At 39.8% G+C, this 18,334-nt stretch overlaps 1 protein-coding gene and 1 pseudogene across 1 annotated transcript; one reads left to right on the top strand and one right to left on the bottom strand.

Moving 5' to 3' along the window:
- Positions 1-1,358: 1,358 nt before the first annotated feature.
- Positions 1,359-12,847, bottom strand: LOC141541460 (ADP-ribosylation factor-like protein 6-interacting protein 1 pseudogene; annotated as a pseudogene).
- A 1,116-nt stretch (positions 12,848-13,963) lies between these two features.
- On the top strand, positions 13,964-18,020 carry LOC141541461 (sn-1-specific diacylglycerol lipase ABHD11-like). Its single transcript, XM_074265568.1, has 6 exons — positions 13,964-14,144; positions 14,370-14,505; positions 16,010-16,183; positions 16,762-16,932; positions 17,224-17,405; positions 17,703-18,020. Exons 1-6 carry the CDS (start codon positions 14,011-14,013, stop codon positions 17,866-17,868), a joined length of 963 nt encoding a protein of 320 aa, XP_074121669.1. The 5' UTR covers positions 13,964-14,010; the 3' UTR covers positions 17,869-18,020.
- Positions 18,021-18,334: the final 314 nt, after the last annotated feature.

The following is an 18,334-nucleotide window of genomic DNA, read 5'->3' on the forward strand; positions in this document are numbered from 1 at the left end:
TAACTTAAGTGATCTCATTCAGCTGGAGATCTGGGCCTGATATAACTTAAGTGGTCTCATTCAGCTGGAGATCTGGGCCTGATATAACTTAAGTGGTCTCATTCAGCTGGAGATCTGGGCCTGATATAACTTAAGTGATCTCATTCAGCTGGAGATCTGGGCCTGATATAACTTAAGTGGTCTCATTCAGCTGGAGATCTGGGCCTGATATAACTTAAGTGAACTCATTCATCTGGAGATCTGGGCCTGATATAACTTAAGTGATCTCATTCAGCTGGAGATCTGGGCCTGATATAACTTAAGTGGTCTCATCCAGCTGGAGATCTGGGCCTGATATAACTTAAGTGGTCTCATTCAGCTGGAGATCTGGGCCTGATATAACTTAAATGGTCTCATTCATCTGGAGATCTGGGCCTGATATAACTTAAGTGGTCTCATCCAGCTGGAGATCTGGGCCTGATATAACTTAAGTGGTCTCATCCAGCTGGAGATCTGGGCCTGATATAACTTAAGTGGTCTCATTCAGCTGGAGATCTGGGCCTGATATAACTTAAGGGGTCTCATTCAGCTGAAGATCTGGGCCTGGGGGCAGTGACAACATTGAAGGAATCTCATTCAATAGAAACTCCAATCTTAGGTCTCTTATAAAAAGGACAATTTTAAACTCATATATTTGCAGAAGTCCTAAGCAGGATGCTTTGCCAAGAGACCTCTCCCTTTGGCACAACTGCCTACCAGGACTCCTGCAAGTCCTCTGTGAAGAGACCTTCTTCTCAGTGATAACCTTTTATTATTTCTCCACCAGGACCTTATCATTAAGAAGTCTGCCTTCCTAGTAAAGCTGGCTTCTCAATGCCAACAGGATAAACTTTCCTTTTGCCATTCAAACTTTTCGGGTTCCTGAAAACTTTCATGTTGGACCTTTGTTCAACCAGAGGGGGCTCCCACAATTCTGCACTGTCACTAACCGCATCAGCAGCACACTCCCAGTGAGGGCAAAAGCAGTGGGGCAGGGATGCTCCTGGATGTAAGCACCTACATGTGGAAAATGGATGGACATTTATTTAGTTTCCACAGAAAATTAAATTGGAGAAATGAAACTTAAATTAGAAAACTGAAACCCACAAGAACATCAACGAATAATCAAGGGTGGATGTAATCTCCCAAAAGAAAGTAAACCCCTTGAGGACAGGGCCTGACTTTTATAAACAGGTATGATGGCCTGAGATTTGAAAAGAATCATTTGTAATTTGCCCCTAGCCCTCCTCTGTTAGTTTTCCCCTTCTAGAGTATAAGCTCCTTTGGAGTAGGGACTGACTATGTGATGAAGGGTAGAGATTCATGTGTAACGCCTACAACATCAAATGAATGGGAAGTCCGGAAGGGACTTGTACTTTAGGATAGGAAATAAAATAAAACTTTGGAGTTTCCAAGTTGTATCAACTCACCTGAGCTCCCGTTCTTGCAAAAATTGTAAATAAATCTTTCCTGCATTCATCAGTGAACCGCTGGAGTTCTTAGTAAGATATTTTGTTTCTTACATACAGAAAGACAGAGTTCTTGGTTTCAGTTCTAAGCCAGAGGAGAGAACTGAAGGAGGACCTAAAACAAAAGAGCATCCTCCATACTCCAGAACTAGAGGTGGTTACAATAACAAGATATTATAAATAATTTTAAATAATAATGTATACTTTAACATATTTAACTTGTATTGGTCAACTTGCCATCGGGGGGGGGGGGGGAAGGAGGGGAAAAATTAGAACAAAAGGTTTGGCAATAGTCAGTATTGTAAAATTATCCATGTATATATCTGGTAAATAAAAACTATTTAAAAAATAATAATTTTAAATAAGAATAATGGGACTTTTATACATATCTTCTAAGGGAAACAGTAGTAAGGATGTTTCCTCCCTCCCCATACTTTAGAGTGTTTCTGTTCTAACAATCTGTCAATGACTCTAGAGTGTTCTGGCTTTAGAATCAGTGATTCTGAGGTCTCCCCAACCTTAAGAGTGCTATTGTTTTAATAATCTATCAATGATTGTAAAGTCTTCTGGCCTAGGAATATAATAATATTTCTTACCTTAGACTTTAGGGAAGATATATTAGTGATCCTGAGATCCTCTGACTTTAGAGTGTTAGTGTTCTGACAATCTGTCTGTCAATGATTCTAAAGTCTTCTAGCCTTAGAACAGTCCTACAAACATTACTAATTGACAGAGAGATAATTTGTTGGTCAGGGATAACCAAGTTCCTGAGACAATAGTGACTAGATCACCTCTCAGACCTATCTGAGAGCCATAAAATTAGCAAATAAGTAACATGAAGCTCTGGTCTAATTGTCCTATATCTATTTTTTTTTACTATTGTTTCTTTGCTAAATTCCTTTGGAATTTTATCCTCTTCAATTGGCATTACAATTACAATAAACTTTGCCCCTTGATTTGGATATGGGTTCAAGCCTTCAAATTCTTTTGAGGCACTTCATGATACTGATCTGTAACCCCCAACCTTTTAGGGTCCCTTCTAAACTTCAACAAGAAGGCAAAGCAGAAGGAACCCAATCATTGAAAGTTACTTTAATTATAAAGAAAACAGATTCATCTACAGAGAAGTATATTGAAGCAAAAAAAAAAAAACCCACTCCTGTCCCAAAGAGTAATGTTAAATGGTTATCCGCCCCAAGTTCTATGAGTTTTATGAACTCAGAAATATTAAATAAAATTGAATTGAATAAAAATTGAATTTAAAAGCTTGACAATTAAAAAAAATAAAATAAAAACAATCCAAGAAAAACAAGACTATGAAAAAAAATTCAGCCAACTGGAAAAGAAAACCCAGATTCTTAAGGAAGAAAATGACTCTTTGAAAAGTAGAATTGGGAAAGGGGAAGCCAATGAAGTTAGACGAAGAAATAGTTAAAATAAAATATGAAGAATTTAAAAATAGAAGAGAAGGTGAAACATCGTATAAGAAAAACAACAGATCAGGGCATCGGGGTGGCACAATACATAGAGCACCAGCCCTGAAGTCAAGAGGACCTGAGTTCAAATGTGACCTCAGACACTTAACACTTCCTGGCTGTGTGACCCTGGGCAAGTCACTTAACCCCAATTGCCTCAGCATCCAAAAAAAGAAAGAAAAACAATAGATCTGAAAAACATAAGAATAATAGGATCACTTAACAGCTTCTATCGAAAAGAATCTTTATTTTATGCAATAATATATTGCATATGGTGCAATAATATAAAAAATAATTTTTAAAATTGTCCTGAATGTTAAACAAGAGAGGAAAGTAGAAGCAAAAAAAAAAAAAAAAATCTACTACTTACCACCTAAAAGAGATCCTACAAGGGAAACTTACATGAATATCATAGCCAAATTCAAAATCTCCCACATAAGGAGAAAATATTACAAGTAACAAAAAGAAAAAAAAATCCAAATATAGCAGAACCACAGTTTCACACAAGACCTAACAGCAACTACATTAAAAGACCACAGGTCTTGGAACACTGCATGTTGAAGAGCAAAAACTGGGTTTGTGGTCAAAAATACCATACCCAACAAAATTAAGCATAATTCTAAATGGAAAAAAATGAATATTTAATAATGAATGGTCAGACTCAGACTTTCAAGATTTTGTTGCAAAAATATCTGAATTTAATAGAAAATTTAACATACAAGATCCAAGAGAAATATAAGGTAAACATCACAAGACTAATTATAAGGGACTCAATAAGGAAGAAGATTTTATCTGCCTTGAGAGAAACAGAACAAATATAGTAAGGTCTTACATAGATTCATATGTGTGTGTGTGTGTGTGTGTGTGTGTGTGTGTATATGTGTGTGTGTATATATGTATATATATATATATATATATATATATATATGTATAGCATTATATCTATACTTAATTGTCACCTTCTTTAGAGGAGGAAAGAAAAGGTGAGAGAATAAAATTAAGAGTATATGGAAGATAATTAAAAAAAAATCTACAAAGAAGCAAAGAAAAGATGACAGCTTTGAACCGAAGTATAATGTTTATTATATAGGCTTTCTTGAAATTGAAATGTATTGCTATATATTTTGAATTTTTTCTTATGTTCTGCTGTGGGAATAGCAATTTTTTTTCCTTTTTTGTACTGGGGGCAAGGGGAAAAGAGAAAGACAGACCAAGAGAGAGAGAGTAAGACAGAGACAGAGACAAAGACAAAAAGAGACAGAGACATACAGAGAGACAAAGAGAGACAGAAATATAGAGACAGAGAGAGACAGAGAGACAGAGAGACAGACAGAGAGAGAGAGAGAGAGAGAGAGAGAGAGAGAGAGAGAGAGAGAGAAAGTTGACCATGACTGAAAAACCAGAATCAAAATCCAATCTTAGAAATTTGTTAACTGATTGACCTTAAGCAAGTTACCTTAACTCTGTTTAGGTCAGTTTCCTGATCTGCAAAGGAGAAAATTCATAGCATCCATTTCCTAGGACTGGAGTGTGGAAGATCTCTAAAGCACTCTCCACTTTTCTGGAGTGCAGAAAGAATCTAGGGGAGAAGGACTAAAAAAGTGGGGTCCTGGAAGAACACTTCTCTAAAGAGGAGGTAAAAATAGGGAAGGAACAACTCTGTACTAGACAGAAAGAAAAGGAATTTAAAAGTTGTGTGTGTGTCTCCATTTTATGTCTCTGTTTCTCTATCAGGCATCTTGATTTCAAACTACCCTGAAGTTTTCTTAAAAGTTAAGCTTTCAAACTTCCCTCTCTAGAGAGAACTGGGCAATGGTCCAGGTTGCTGTGGGTGGGAATGATATGTCCACTCTAGTCTCTCCAAAGAATGGCAAATTCTTCAAAACCATCCCATACCCCAAAGTGTTATGGGCCAGAACTCTAAACTTGAAACAAAGGATTCTTACAAGGTGCTAAGTCAGTGGAATTGATAGAGACAATAATTATCTAAGTTAGCATGGTTCAGTTTGATTGATTTAATCCTACAAGGAGATGTTATGGGTCAGAACTTGAAACAAGGTACTAAGTGGAATTGAGGAGACAATGGTTAATTCTAGTTTAGCACTGATTTAATCCTACAACAAATAATGGTTTCCTAGTGATATGATGATTGGTGTATAATAAATGTAGAGGGAATAAGCTAGAAGCTCTCAGACAAACTCACTAGAAGCTCTCAGAGATGGGAGACATTCACATCATCGTCCACCTTTGTAGTGGCTGGAGGTTGAAGTTGAAGCACAAACTTTGGATTGGGGAGATTCAGAAGCCAGAGAAGGCAGGCGGAAGCTCAAGCTTTTGGAACTAAGGAAAGAGATAGGCCTCCAGAAAAACTAGCCAAGGCCCAAGTGAAGGAGACAAGATTTTGAAGGAGACAATAAAGGGTTTGGACTTTAACCCCTGGCTGCACTTGTGGTGATTACTGAACTGAAAGGAAGGCTACTTCCAGAGAACCCCAAGAAAACCTCAACAGAGAACATTATATTTTAGAGAGAACAGTTAGTCTCAGTTTCTCTGTAGATGGGTTCCTGCATCCCCTAAACCCCACTAGAGTTCTAAAATTCTTCTCATAGGACTTTGTACTCTGAAAAGGGATGTGGTCTATCTCCAAGTAGCTTAGGGAAATCTAGGAACATCTGTTTTATATTTTAAAATCTTTCCCCCTTCCCTATACAAGCAGTAAAATACAAGCCATCCACGTGGGTTTAGAGAAGAATACAAAGTTTGGGGGGAGAAAGATCTCATTGCCCTTTTTCTTCCAAGACCCTATGTCTTCATCTCAGGTCCCAAGTAGCTTATTGCTATTTTAAAGTGTTGAGGTTGAGAAGGGGGACCCCAAAAGTCCCAGACTGATGTCACAATAGATCTGAAAAGAATTTGCAGGCTTCAACTCATCTCCTATTCAAAGGGCAAAGATTTTATCAAAAGCAATATAACACTATTACAAAGTGGACTGAATTCTAAGGGGATCCAGTAAAGAAACTGAAGCAAAGAAACACACGTATACAGCTTTTAATCATAGATATGTCAATTTTATGACCTGAGGGTAAGGCTAAGGAGTAATTTCCAGAGGAATTATGGGTGGTCTCTGAAATTTGATTATCATTGACCAGATCATCAGCCAGCAATGAACTGAGAAGTAATCTATTTGAAATCAGATGGCCTGGGTATAGGAGTTTCCTGAGGCCAGAAGTTATATGGCTAAAGAGTGGTCAGAATCAGACAGATTGGGCAAATTCCAAAGCCAGAAGACCCAGGACCACTACCTATTAGAACAGAAGCCCCAAGTCAGGGAACCCCAAAATCACATTATGTCAAAAGATTTGGGGGAGTCTAGGACAGTGGAGTTTTTGAGGGGGAAGAGTTTTCTCCAAAAAATGTGACCTAAGCTTATATATCTAAATTTAATTTGTATATGATTAAAATTACTTTCAATTTTTGCATTTGGGAATGAGATTTTGGAAATACATGTGCATTAATATTGAAGCATTTTGCTACTAAAAATGTAAATCTATATTTAATTTTATTTTAAGCCAAAAAAATTTGGGTATTAAAACAAAGTCTTCTGGTAACTTACCTAAAAAGGTCACATGTTTGTGCTTCCTAATTATATGAGCTAGGAAGTTTTTTAAGTGTCTGGGGTCAGATTTGAACTCAGGTCCTCCTGACGTAGGGACTGGAGCTCTATCCATTGTACCACCTAGCTACCCTCAAGATCTGCATTCTTTTTTTTAATTATTATTAATTTTATAATTATAGTTTTTTTGACATTACATATGCATGGGTAATTTTTTTTACAACATTATCCCTTGTACTCCCTTCTGTTCCGAATTTTCCCCTCCTTCCCTCTACCCCCTCTTCTAGATTACAGGTAATCCCATACATGCTAAATGTGTTATAGTATATCCTAGATACAATATAGGTCTGCAGAAACAAATTTCTTATTGCTCAGTAAGAATTTGATTCAGAAGGTAAAAGTAACCTGGGAAGAAAGACAATAGTGCTAACAGTTTACACTCATTTCCCAGTGTTCCTTTTCTGGGTGTAGCTGATTCTGTCCATCATTGATCAACTGGAACTGAATTAGAAGATCTTAAGAAAGAAACAGACATGTGACTCTTTCCTCACTCTCAAAAAGTTTGAAAACAACCAAAGAGGTAATTGAGTTTGAACGGAATATCCAGCTAGAATTTAGGGAATCTCACAAACCAAAGTAGTGGTTGATTTTAAAATAACTTTTCCAATTGATGTGTATGCATTAAAAATTAGAAACTTAACTGAAATTTTACATGAGATTTCCTATCCCTTTTTTGTAATAGATGATGTTATAATCTAAATTTTAAAGATGATTTGACTATCACTTATGAAAATTGTGAGATTGGTCATTAGTTAGAGTTAGTTCATAATACTGAATCTTAAAATGAATAATTACTATATGCAGAGAAAAGCCCACAGCAACTTTAAGGGTAGAAAGAGACTATTTCCATCACTGGGTAAGATGGATATTCAGCCCAAAGTCATCTGCCAGTTTACTATATATATAATATATATATATATATATATATATATATTATATATATCTTACAAACAAATATGTTTATATAAAGTCTTTAAATCTTTCAAAATATTTGGGAGATGCAGCTGTTATTTTATTAATTATTGAAACTAAAGATGAAGCTTCTTTAGAATGGTTGAGAATAGAATTTGTGTCTTCAAGGTTTTTTAGAGGAATACAACTTATGGAATATTTTGTTACACCAGTGGGAAGGTTGATTTAATTTAAGTTTATTCCTAATGTGGGAATGACATTCATTTGTACTGTGTATCCTGTAGCACAAACATGTTTTCTCATAAATAGCCTATTTGATATGAAAAGCTGTTGGCCAATCTACGGGCCTCTCCAGTCCACCTTATAGCAATCCTTTCTGGACTGGTCTTTCTATCTCAAATTACCTTAAACTCTGTTTGTTAGGTTGGTTTTATTCTGTTTTAGTCAACTACAGCTACATTGATACGCTTCCCTAAGCTGAAGATCAGCTTCAGGGGATCTGACTCAACCTATTAAATGCATCAATCAGCTCCAGCTTAACATCCTTCCAAAATAGGACCCTGTAGGATGATGCAACTCAACAGGATGAGCCCATTCTCAGCAGAAAGTAGTTTCAGAAGATGAGCTCATGGTCCCATGTCCCAAAAGATTTTGGGTCCCATTGGCTATTCCTTTTACCCTGGCATTAGAAAAAGAAAGACCAAATCAGGAAGAATTATATCAAGGGCAGTAACTGATGAATTCAAGGCTAGAAATCAAGTTAGTTTTGGATTTGGTTCATTCCTATTCTGATGGGTAACTATTATAGGATAAATTACGCCAGAGAGGTAGGGAAAGGCAGAGCAGTTGGATGTCAGAATGGTAAGAGAAAAAAACCAGGTTATTGAACAATGCTGTCAGAAGAATTAGCAGAGAATTTAGGGATTAATTATTTATCCTGCATAAGGAGATCTGTGAGAGATTAATGGATTTTTATACAGAAATATTAGCCAAATTTCAGGGGTTAGAAAAGGATATGGAAACCAAATTACTTTTTAAAAAAGAGGGGAAGAGTTGGAAGAAATGGATGGGTATTTGGTTTCCATAATTATGAAAATTAAATTGGAGGAATAAAATTTAAATTAGAAAATTAAAAGATACAAGAAGACTGTATATTAGTCAATATTAAAAAGGGACTCTTCTTGTTTCACTTATCTATAAAGACTATTTACTTGACAAACGAGCCCTTATTGTCCTCTGCTTTATTATTCTCTTTAGACTTTGCTTTAGTGACTGTATTAAAGCCTGCTCTAAATTTTCAAGAGAAAAGTTTGTTAGTATCTACTAGTGGTAATAACTGTAAGAAATGGGTGGATATTTGATTTCCACAGTTATGAAAAATAAATTGGAGGAATGAAACAAATTACAAAATTGAAACCCACCAGGACATCAAAGAAAAATCCAGGGTAGAGGTTTAAAAGTTGAGCAATTTTGGAGCAAACTTGACAACTCTCTAAGTATTTGAAGGAAGGACTGCCATATTGCAAAGGGATAAGACTTATTTTGGCCCAGAGTACAAGCCTAGGAGTAATGGCATTGAAATGCCAGGCAGATTTTTGGCTGGATATAAGGAAAACCTTCCTCACATTAAAGTTATCCAAAAGTAGAATGGGTGACCTTTGGAGGTAATGAACTCCCCACAACAAAAATTACAAGGTCACTGTTGCTGATAGAGTAGGAATCATTCTATCCAGAAACAGGTAAGCCTAGATGAGTCTTTGCAAACTTGAGAGTCCTCTGATCTTTGCCTCTATAAGAATGTAGGGGGCAGAGACAAACTTTTGTAATCAGGGGTGTCCCTGAGATTTGAAAAGAATCTTGTTCCTTCATGTATACATATATTGTATTTAATTTATACTTTAACATATGTAACATGTATTGGTCAGCCTGCTATCTAGGGGAGGAGGTTGGGGGGAAGGAGGGGGAAAATTGGAACAAAAGGCTTGACAATTATCAATGCTGTAAAATTACCCATGCATATATCTGGTAAATAAAAAGCTATTAAAAATTTTTTTAAAAAAAGAATCTTGTTCCTTGCCCCTATTCCTTGCCCTCCATTGTTAATCTTCCCCTTCTACAACATAAGCTCCTTGAAGGCAGGAACCAGCTATGCATTGAGGGATGCAGATTCATATTGTATAACTCCTATAACCCCCAATTAATAGGGACTCATGGAAGGGATTTGTGCTTCAGAATAGAAGATAAAAATACTGTCTTTATGTTTTCAAAGGTGTGTCTATTCACCTATGTACCCAATCTTGTGAGGATGTAAAATTAATCTTTCCTGCATTCATCAGTGAGTCAGTGGAGTTCTTGGTAAGAGATTTTATTTCTTACATAATTATGTTTAAAAAAAATTTCCAGGACTAGCTTGATAGATAGTTTGTATCTGCTAAATAGATGATCCATGGAAGACATGTCTCCCATTGATCAGAGGAAGGAATTAGTGCTTTGCCCAGGCTCTGGCATATAGTGAACACATAATAAACACTAATTGACATATGTGTGTATGAATAATTTTACTTATTTTAGCTTATGCATCATTTGTCAATCATTGGAATTATCCTGTATTAGATGTAGCCATTCTTGAATGCCTAGATATTTAATCCTATTAAAAATAGAGGCCTGGAAGTAGGGAGCATCTCAGGTCAGAAGGAAGGTCTACGTTCCACATTACTAGAGGGGACCAGGTCTCTTTAATAAAGTGCTTTGGCTGGATCGCTGCCTCAATTTCTTGTTTGCAGAATGATTTTGTCTCCACAATTGATTAAGCTTTTTGGCAAAATCAAGGGGGATAAAAGAAGAGATAGGACCCCATTTGGAGGTAGATGATAAGATGGCGATGGTCAGTGGAAAAAAGACAAAATGACCTAATGCTTCTTTTTGCTTCTTTTTTTTCCTTTTAAATAGGTCAAAAAAAAAAAAAAAAAAAAAGGACACACTTCTTATATTAAGTGTATGGTGAAAACAATGCTTTATCAGCATTAATATAAGATTAATATAAAGATTTTGAGATCCCCTGACTTCTGTTCTAACAATAAATCAGTAATTCTAAATCTTCTGGTTTTGGAGTCTGCCTCAGGAAAATCCCACACTCAGTCTAAGAATAACAATCTGTCTGACTCTGAATAGACCACTCCTCAGTTCCTTGCTGACTCTTAGATAATGTATTGGTCAGTGAGAATCAAATTCCTGAGATCACTCCTTGGTCCCACCTATGTCTAGGCCATAAAATTAGCATAAAAATAACATGAAGAACTAGATAAATGTGTCTCCTTGCTTCTATTTCTCTGCTAAATTCTCTTGGAATTTAGTCGGCTATAATGGCGTTACAATTACAATAAACTTTGTCCCTTGACCAGGAAATGGGTTCAAACCTGCAAATTCTTTTGAGACACCTCATAACACCAGTCAGTGACTCCAAACTTTTGGGGTCCCTTTCCCAACCTCAATAATCTTCCTGAAAATTTTAAAGAATTGTTCTTATTATGGGGCATCTAGGTGGTGTAATGGATAGAGTAAAGAATTAGAGTCTGAAAGACCTGGAAACCTCAGTTTCCTAATCGGTAAAAACATGAAAGCTTGACTTGGCTTTAAAAGTCCTTTTTAACTCTAAATTTAAGCTTGCATGATTCTATCACCTTCGAAAAGTTTCTGAAACTCAGAGAAGAGGAGAGAATAATAAAAATGAAATTAAGAAAATTATTGAATTAATTAATAAAACTAGGAGTTGGTTTTTTGGGGAAAAAAAAACCAAAATAGATAAATCTTTGGTTTATTTGATCAGAAAAAGGAAAGAAAAAAACCAAATTGCCATCATCAAAAATGAAAAGGATGAACTTACCGCCAATGAAAAAAGAAATTAAAGCCTTATTGTCCAATTCTATGCCACAAGGAAGAGTAGCACTTTTTGCTTCAGAAGATCTGATGAAATTAAGAGGTGCTTTTGTCCTTTCCCTGATTGTCCCAGTAGTCACTGAAATTGTCCAAAGCTCTCAATCTTTTCCTTGAAAGTAACTCCACTGTCAATCATATGCATAAAGTAAATGTGTCATTGATTTTTCTTCCCCTTCTGTTTGAGGAGCTCATGCATCTCCCTTTGGGCCATCCCATTATTCTGTGAAATGTTGGTTTGGTCCAGGAAGTAGCAGTCAGAAGGTCACAATATGGTAGGGGAGGAAACAAGCCACTGAAACAAGAGAAGTGATCGGGGGGCCCTGAGACACACTTTAGCTTTTTCTTCCTTATGTGTGAAGAAGCATCTCCAGCAGCCAACTGTTCAGCATCATGTTGTTACTAGATTGCGGCTAATGTCATGGAATCTTTGCTGTTGCTCAGTAGTCCATTTAGTAGAGCCAAAAATTCCAGGAGGTAAGAATGGGTGCAAGATAGTGAGACAGGCGCCGAAACGTCACAAACCTGAAAACACCAGACAGAACAGATGGATGGAAGCTGTTGATCCAAAGGAACACCAAAAAAACAACACCCACGATAACAGGTGGGAACCAGACTCTTTCCCATGAAAGGATTCTATCAGGCACCAGCATCCCTGTTCCTCAGCCTTGCAACTTCCAGGCTGACAGTTTCTGCAGCCAACGAGCTGCTTGTCCCCCTCCACCAAGACCACCAGAATGCTCTTGGGCCTCGGGGCAGCAGCAGTCCTGATGTCTACTGAAAGAAACCACTTCCCTAAGGATTATTCCCTAGAGACCCTGGTCCTGTCTGTGTCTTATTTGCACATACTTGCTTCCATGTTGCCTTCCCCATCAGACTGTAAGCTTCTGGAAGGCAGGAACTCTATTTGGCTTTTCTTTATATCTCAGCACTTAGCACAGTACACTGCACAAAGTAGGTGCTTAATAAATGTTTGGTGACTGACTGATCTTTTGCTTGGTTTTTATAGACTTGTTTGTCTGTTTCTGCCAAAGAGAATGATCTTTAGACTGGAAAGACAGACCAAAAAATGGCTAGTTGGAAGTTGAAGCCCAGCATAAGTTCGAATACCATCTTGGATTAATTCAAATCACCAGGCTCAGACAGACTAAATCCCAGGGTACTCAAAGTACCAAAGGATAGGATTGCTCGGGGCACCAAAGATCTTTGAAATTATGTGGGTGATGAGAGAAGTGTCCCAGGACTCCAGAACAGCAAATGTCACCGTATCTTTCAGAAAAAGGATGAGAATAAAATCTACAAACTGTGGGCCAGTGAGTGGATTTGCCTTTGATTCTTGAGAAAACTCCAGAAAGTTTCAATCTATTTTCTCTACCTTCTACCTGCAATTGAAAAGAAAAAGGAAAACAAAACAAAACCCTGATAGCAAATAAGGATGTGTATACACATAATACAAATACTTACATACATAAACATATATATGTTTTATATACATACATATATAATTTTTTTCAAGACATAAATATTCCTTTTGATTACAGTGGTCCTCAAACTTTTTAAATAGAGGCCAGTTCCCTGTCCCTTAGACTGTGGGAGGCCGGACTAGAGTAAAAACAAAAGCTCACGCTCTGTCTCCGCCCCTCAGCCCATTTGCCATAACCTGGTGGGCCGCATAAACGTCCTCAGCGGCTGCATCTGGCCCTCAGGCCGTAGTTTGAGAACCCCTGAAGAGAAAGTTCTATATATTGGGCTGTATTATATGATATGAGCATTTAATGATTAGAATATTATTGTAATGTTTTTCACCTTTCAAACAAAGATCTCAAAGCATTTTGCAAACATTGGACAGATTAGAAAACAAGGATCGTCAAAAAATTATTGACGTGACCCAAATCTCAATACAAGTTAATGGTAAAATGACCAATAGATCAGATCTGCCAACTTCTCCTCCTCATAGGAGCATTCATGCCATCTAAGCATGCTACTAATCTCTTAAATATTGAATTTTGTTTCCACACAATGACCTACATAAGATGAAAACTAGATTTTAAGATGTCACTCTTAGGTGGATAAATCCAAAGGGTTACTAAGCAATATGAAAAACATGTTTAGCAACCACATTGTTCCAATTAATCCCTTCTCTTTAAAAGATACTGAAATGAAATCCATTATAAGTTGTAAAGTTTTAGTGTAAAAATTAATAGCATTTAAAGCCAGTTAAGTTAACTTGCATCACTACTCAATGACATAATTTTTCTCAGATTCCCTAAAGTGCTCCCCTCTTCCTGTGTCATCCGAGGGGCCCTCAGAAGGTGGTAGGTAAATTTATGTTTAGGGAGGGTAGTCTCTAAACCCAGTGGCCCTACCCCTGCTTCATCCCAAGGGCTTTCTGGAATTGAGAAACAAAGGATTAGGGGAAAAGGAGGAGGAAGGAGGGTTTGAGGTGGGGCTCTGTGGGGCAGGTGGATATATACCACTACTGTTCAGTATCACCCTAATCAAAGACTTCTGGACAAGAACTGAGCAAAGGATGTGGCGTTGGACCAGAACCTGGATTCGCCGGCTCCAAGAGACTGGGATGCCCCCAGTGCCCTCCCAGGGGCCAAGCAAGCTCCTTTCAGGCTCCTTTCGGATTCAGGCCATGTATAGTAGCCAGGGTCCAAGGTAAGACAAGAAAGCTCTTGACCCCTCCATCCCTGCTTGTGTTCCCTGTAGAATTCCTTGTTCTCATCCCTGCTATCCCAGATCCCTCCTCCCCACATGCAGACCCAAAGGAACAGGTCTATGAAAGTCTGTGGCAATGAAGTCCTATTTATCCCTGCAGGTGCTCACTCTGAGCCCCCTTCCCTACCTACTCCATTTCCCCACCTCTCTCCTTTTCTTGACTAGGACAGTACCACTCTCCTACAAGCTACTGGAAGGTAGCAACAGCCATCCACCGCTGGTCCTCCTACATGGGCTCTTCGGCAGTAAAATCTACTTTGAGTCGGAAGCCAAAGCCTTAGCAGAGCAGACAGGCAGGAAGGTAAGAAAAGAAAATCCCAAATAATAGGAATCAGATAAAACCTGAGAAAAAGGACAAAGGTTGTGGCTGGGAGGGGAGTGGTTGGTACTGGGTGGTGAGGAGAAACAAAATGGGGGAAAGAAGGGAGGTGAAGTAGGGGCTGAAATAAGAGCTCTTGTCCAGGAACAACTGGTCCTTATTCATTGAGCATGATGGGACAGACACCAAGAAGGGGGATGGGCTACCGTGGAAGGTAGTGCGTCCTCCCTACACCAGAGGTCTTCAAGTTGAAAATAACTTGGCTTAAAGCTCTTGGGTACGTGCACACGGGATTAGATTGACCTTTCTGGGATTCTGAGATACCTGCCTCTAACCCAGGTACCTTATCCATCCCACAATTACATCGTTATTGGGAGGTTTCATCATGGCCTTCTCTATTCATTCTATTCAGAAGAGCAGAAGCACCTAGTGTGGGCCACCTTGGTGGAGGGGACACTCCCTGACCACCAGGAGAACCATCCAGAGGACAACAGGCAGTGGCAGGATAGTGGGGGGGGGGGGTAGAAGCCAGATCATCGACATCTTCACTCCACAGCAGCTCCCATTTGGTGGTTCACCATGATGACATTAAGCCAAAGCTTATGAGTCATTGATCAAATTGCTCTGGAGGTTCATAACAGATTTTTTTTTGGTTGAAAGGGATTCGTAGAGCAAAAACCATTAGGAATCCTTAGGATGGCAGGGAGACAATGAGCATGGAAGAATTAGTGGGGAGAAGGAGAGGGGGTATTTTCTTGAATTGTTTCTGTCATGGGTTTTCTTGGCAGATACTGAGGTGCTTGGCCACTTTCTTCTCCAGCTCATTTACAGATGAGGAAACTGAGGCAGCCGGGGTGAAGTGACTTGTCCAGGGTCAGGTAACTAGGAAGCTAAGAAGTGTCTGAGGCTAGATTTGAACTCAGGGAGATGAGTCTTCTTGCCCAGAAGTCCTGATTATTGTCACTGTTACAATGCATGTTTGTATCTGATGTTCTTAGCTTGCCATGTTCAACTTTGCTTTCAGGTCTTCCCTTTCCCCCATTCCTTCCCTTCCCATTTGTCACCATGTACCCAGTGCATGGCTTGGGAGTTAGTCCTCCTTACTGTGTACTCTTGGGTAAGGCACTGAATTACCTGAGTCTGTTTTTTCATCTGAAAACTGAGAAAATTGGACTCTGAAGTTCTTTCAATTCCTAAGTCTATAATCCATTAAGAATTGGCACTTACTGGTGCAGCTAGGTGGCGCAGTGGATAGAGCCCCAGCCCCGAAGTCAGGAGGACCCGAGTTCAAATCTAGTCTCAGACACTTAACACTTCCCAGCTGCATGATCCTGGGCAAGTCACTTAACTCCAATTGCATCAGGAAAAAAAAACAAACAAACAAACAAAAAAAAGAAACAGAATTGGAACCTATCTCTGAAGCTTCAGGCTAGGGAGAAGGGAAGTAGGTAGGGAGATTGACAATTCAAGTTCCCACCCCATTTAGGTGCTGACCATAGATGCCCGGAACCACAGGGACAGCCCTTCAGATCCAGACTGCAGCTATGAGGCCATGAGTGCAGACCTGGAAGCTCTCCTCTTAAAACTAGGACTTGCTCCTTGTGTCCTCCTCGGGCACTGCATGGGAGGCAAGATAGCCATGGTCCTGGCACTTCGGAAGGTGAGAGTGCCCCTCTAAAACCCAAGGAACAAAGCATCACCTTACTTCAAGATGGCAGCACTCCGTATTTCCAAAATGGGTGGCAGGGATTTCTGTTAGAAGGCAAGTTACAGAGCTGGGATGCAGTCTGTGAGGGAGCAGTGGGGTGGGGTCAGAAAATTTGGATCTGGTGGGATAAAGGAGGGTTCCTTCATACAATACACACACACACTCACACACATACACACACACACACTCACACACTCACACACTCACACACACACTCACACTCACTCACACTCACACACTCACACACACTCACACTGACACTCACACACTCACACACACTCACACACATTCCTCTGACAGACTGGGAGAGAAATTGTGGCTATAAACTATTCCCATTAAACAACCCTCCGTACAAGAACAGGAGGAGTGACATCCGTCACCACAAAAGACAGCTATTTTCTGATATCTGAGTCATGAATTCTCCATTTTTGACCTTCATTGCCTTTTAACACCCTTTCAGAACCTTGCCCCGTTCACTCTGCCCTAATGTCATCCCCGAGAGGTCACCCTGTGGTGGGTTTTCCCCTCAGCCGGAGCTAGTGGAACGCCTAATTCCTTTGGATATCAGCCCAACTATGACCACAGCCTTCCCAGAAGCCTTGAACTACATAGAAATCATGAAGTCACTAAAGATTCCCAAAGAGCTGTCTTTCTCCAAGGCGCAACAATTAGCTAATGAGCAACTCAGCCAAAGCATCGAGGTAATTCCCTGTCCTCCTCCTCCAGGGTCCCAGGGGTGGAAGTGAACTGAAGTGGCTACCAACAACAATTTGGGTTTGAGGTCCCCAGGAGTATGGGGGGAAGATGTCAGGGGTGTCCCAGATGTGGATGTAAGGCAAGATTAGAAAAGGAAGATGTCATCAGAAGGTGGCCTGGGATGGGATGGTGGGGGATGAAGTGGGATAGGACGGAATGGAATGATAGTCTGAAAAGGGGAAAAGAAGACCTTAGAGTGAGGGGAGTCCTCAAGCTGAGCCCAGATTCTCCTGCAGGATCCGGTAATTCGGCAATATTTGCTCAACAATCTGATGATGGTCAATGGGCAATACGTGTGGAAGGTCGATAGCGAAGTTCTGAGCCAGCAGGTGGACAAGATAATGGACTTCCCGCAAATTCAGGGATCCTACTCTGGCCCCACACTTTTCCTGAGAGGCGCCAACTCCCCTCTGATTCAGTAAGGCAGAGGTCGGGATGAGGGGGGAGCCCCAATCTCCCAGATTCTTCTCCCCTGGAGACCAGTGGAGTTGTCCATTGCCATGCTTTTGAGCAATAGCGGTTTGGCTTTGGTCTTCCCTTCCACTCTCGTTGGGCAGCATGTCTGCTGGCTCATTGGAAGGTCTCCCTCTGTAGCCCACCCTCCAAGCTCCCAATCTGTTCTTGAGACTTCTACCACCCATATCCCATGGTTCAATCCTCATGCCTCTTTCTGACTCACTTGAGTTTTGCTTTTTCTCCTCTCTTCTCCCCACAGGCCTTATCACTACCCTAAGATCAAGCGTCTTTTCCCTCAAGCCCAGATTCTGACTATCCCAAAGGCTGGCCACTGGATCCATGTTGACCAACCCCAAGACTTCATGAGCAGTATCCTGAATTTCCTGTCCTCAAAGTTGTTGTCTCCACCAGCTTTCCAACTCTGAGGGCCCCGGAAATCAACAGACACCGTCTCAGCTAGTGGAGGGAAATATGAAAAGTTGGGGCTCCCCTGCAAGGAAAAGCTGAGATTCTGATTTCCATTGCCTTCAGAGTGGAATTTTCTGATTTTAGTGAATAAAGCTACTTCCAGCCCCTCTCCCAGCATTAGCGGAATTCTCTTACCTTCCCTAGCTACCAGGAAAAGTGAGGAGTTGGATCATACCGGGGTCTTAGACCTGACCAGTCAGTGAAAAAACATTTATTAAATGCCTACTGTGTGCTGGGCACGGCGCTAAATAATGGGGATAAAAATACACGAAAGAAAACCAGTTGGAGCAGCTAGATGGCTAGAACACTGGCCCTGGAATCAGGAGAACCTGGGGAGGGAGGGAGGAAAAAAAGGGAGAGAGGAAGGAAGAAGCAGTCTGACCTCCAGACTGAGCTTACAATCTAATGGGGAGAATAATACAC

Source organism: Sminthopsis crassicaudata, chromosome 4 (genome assembly GCF_048593235.1).
Source record: "Sminthopsis crassicaudata isolate SCR6 chromosome 4, ASM4859323v1, whole genome shotgun sequence".
Classification (NCBI taxonomy): Eukaryota; Metazoa; Chordata; class Mammalia; order Dasyuromorphia; family Dasyuridae; genus Sminthopsis; species Sminthopsis crassicaudata.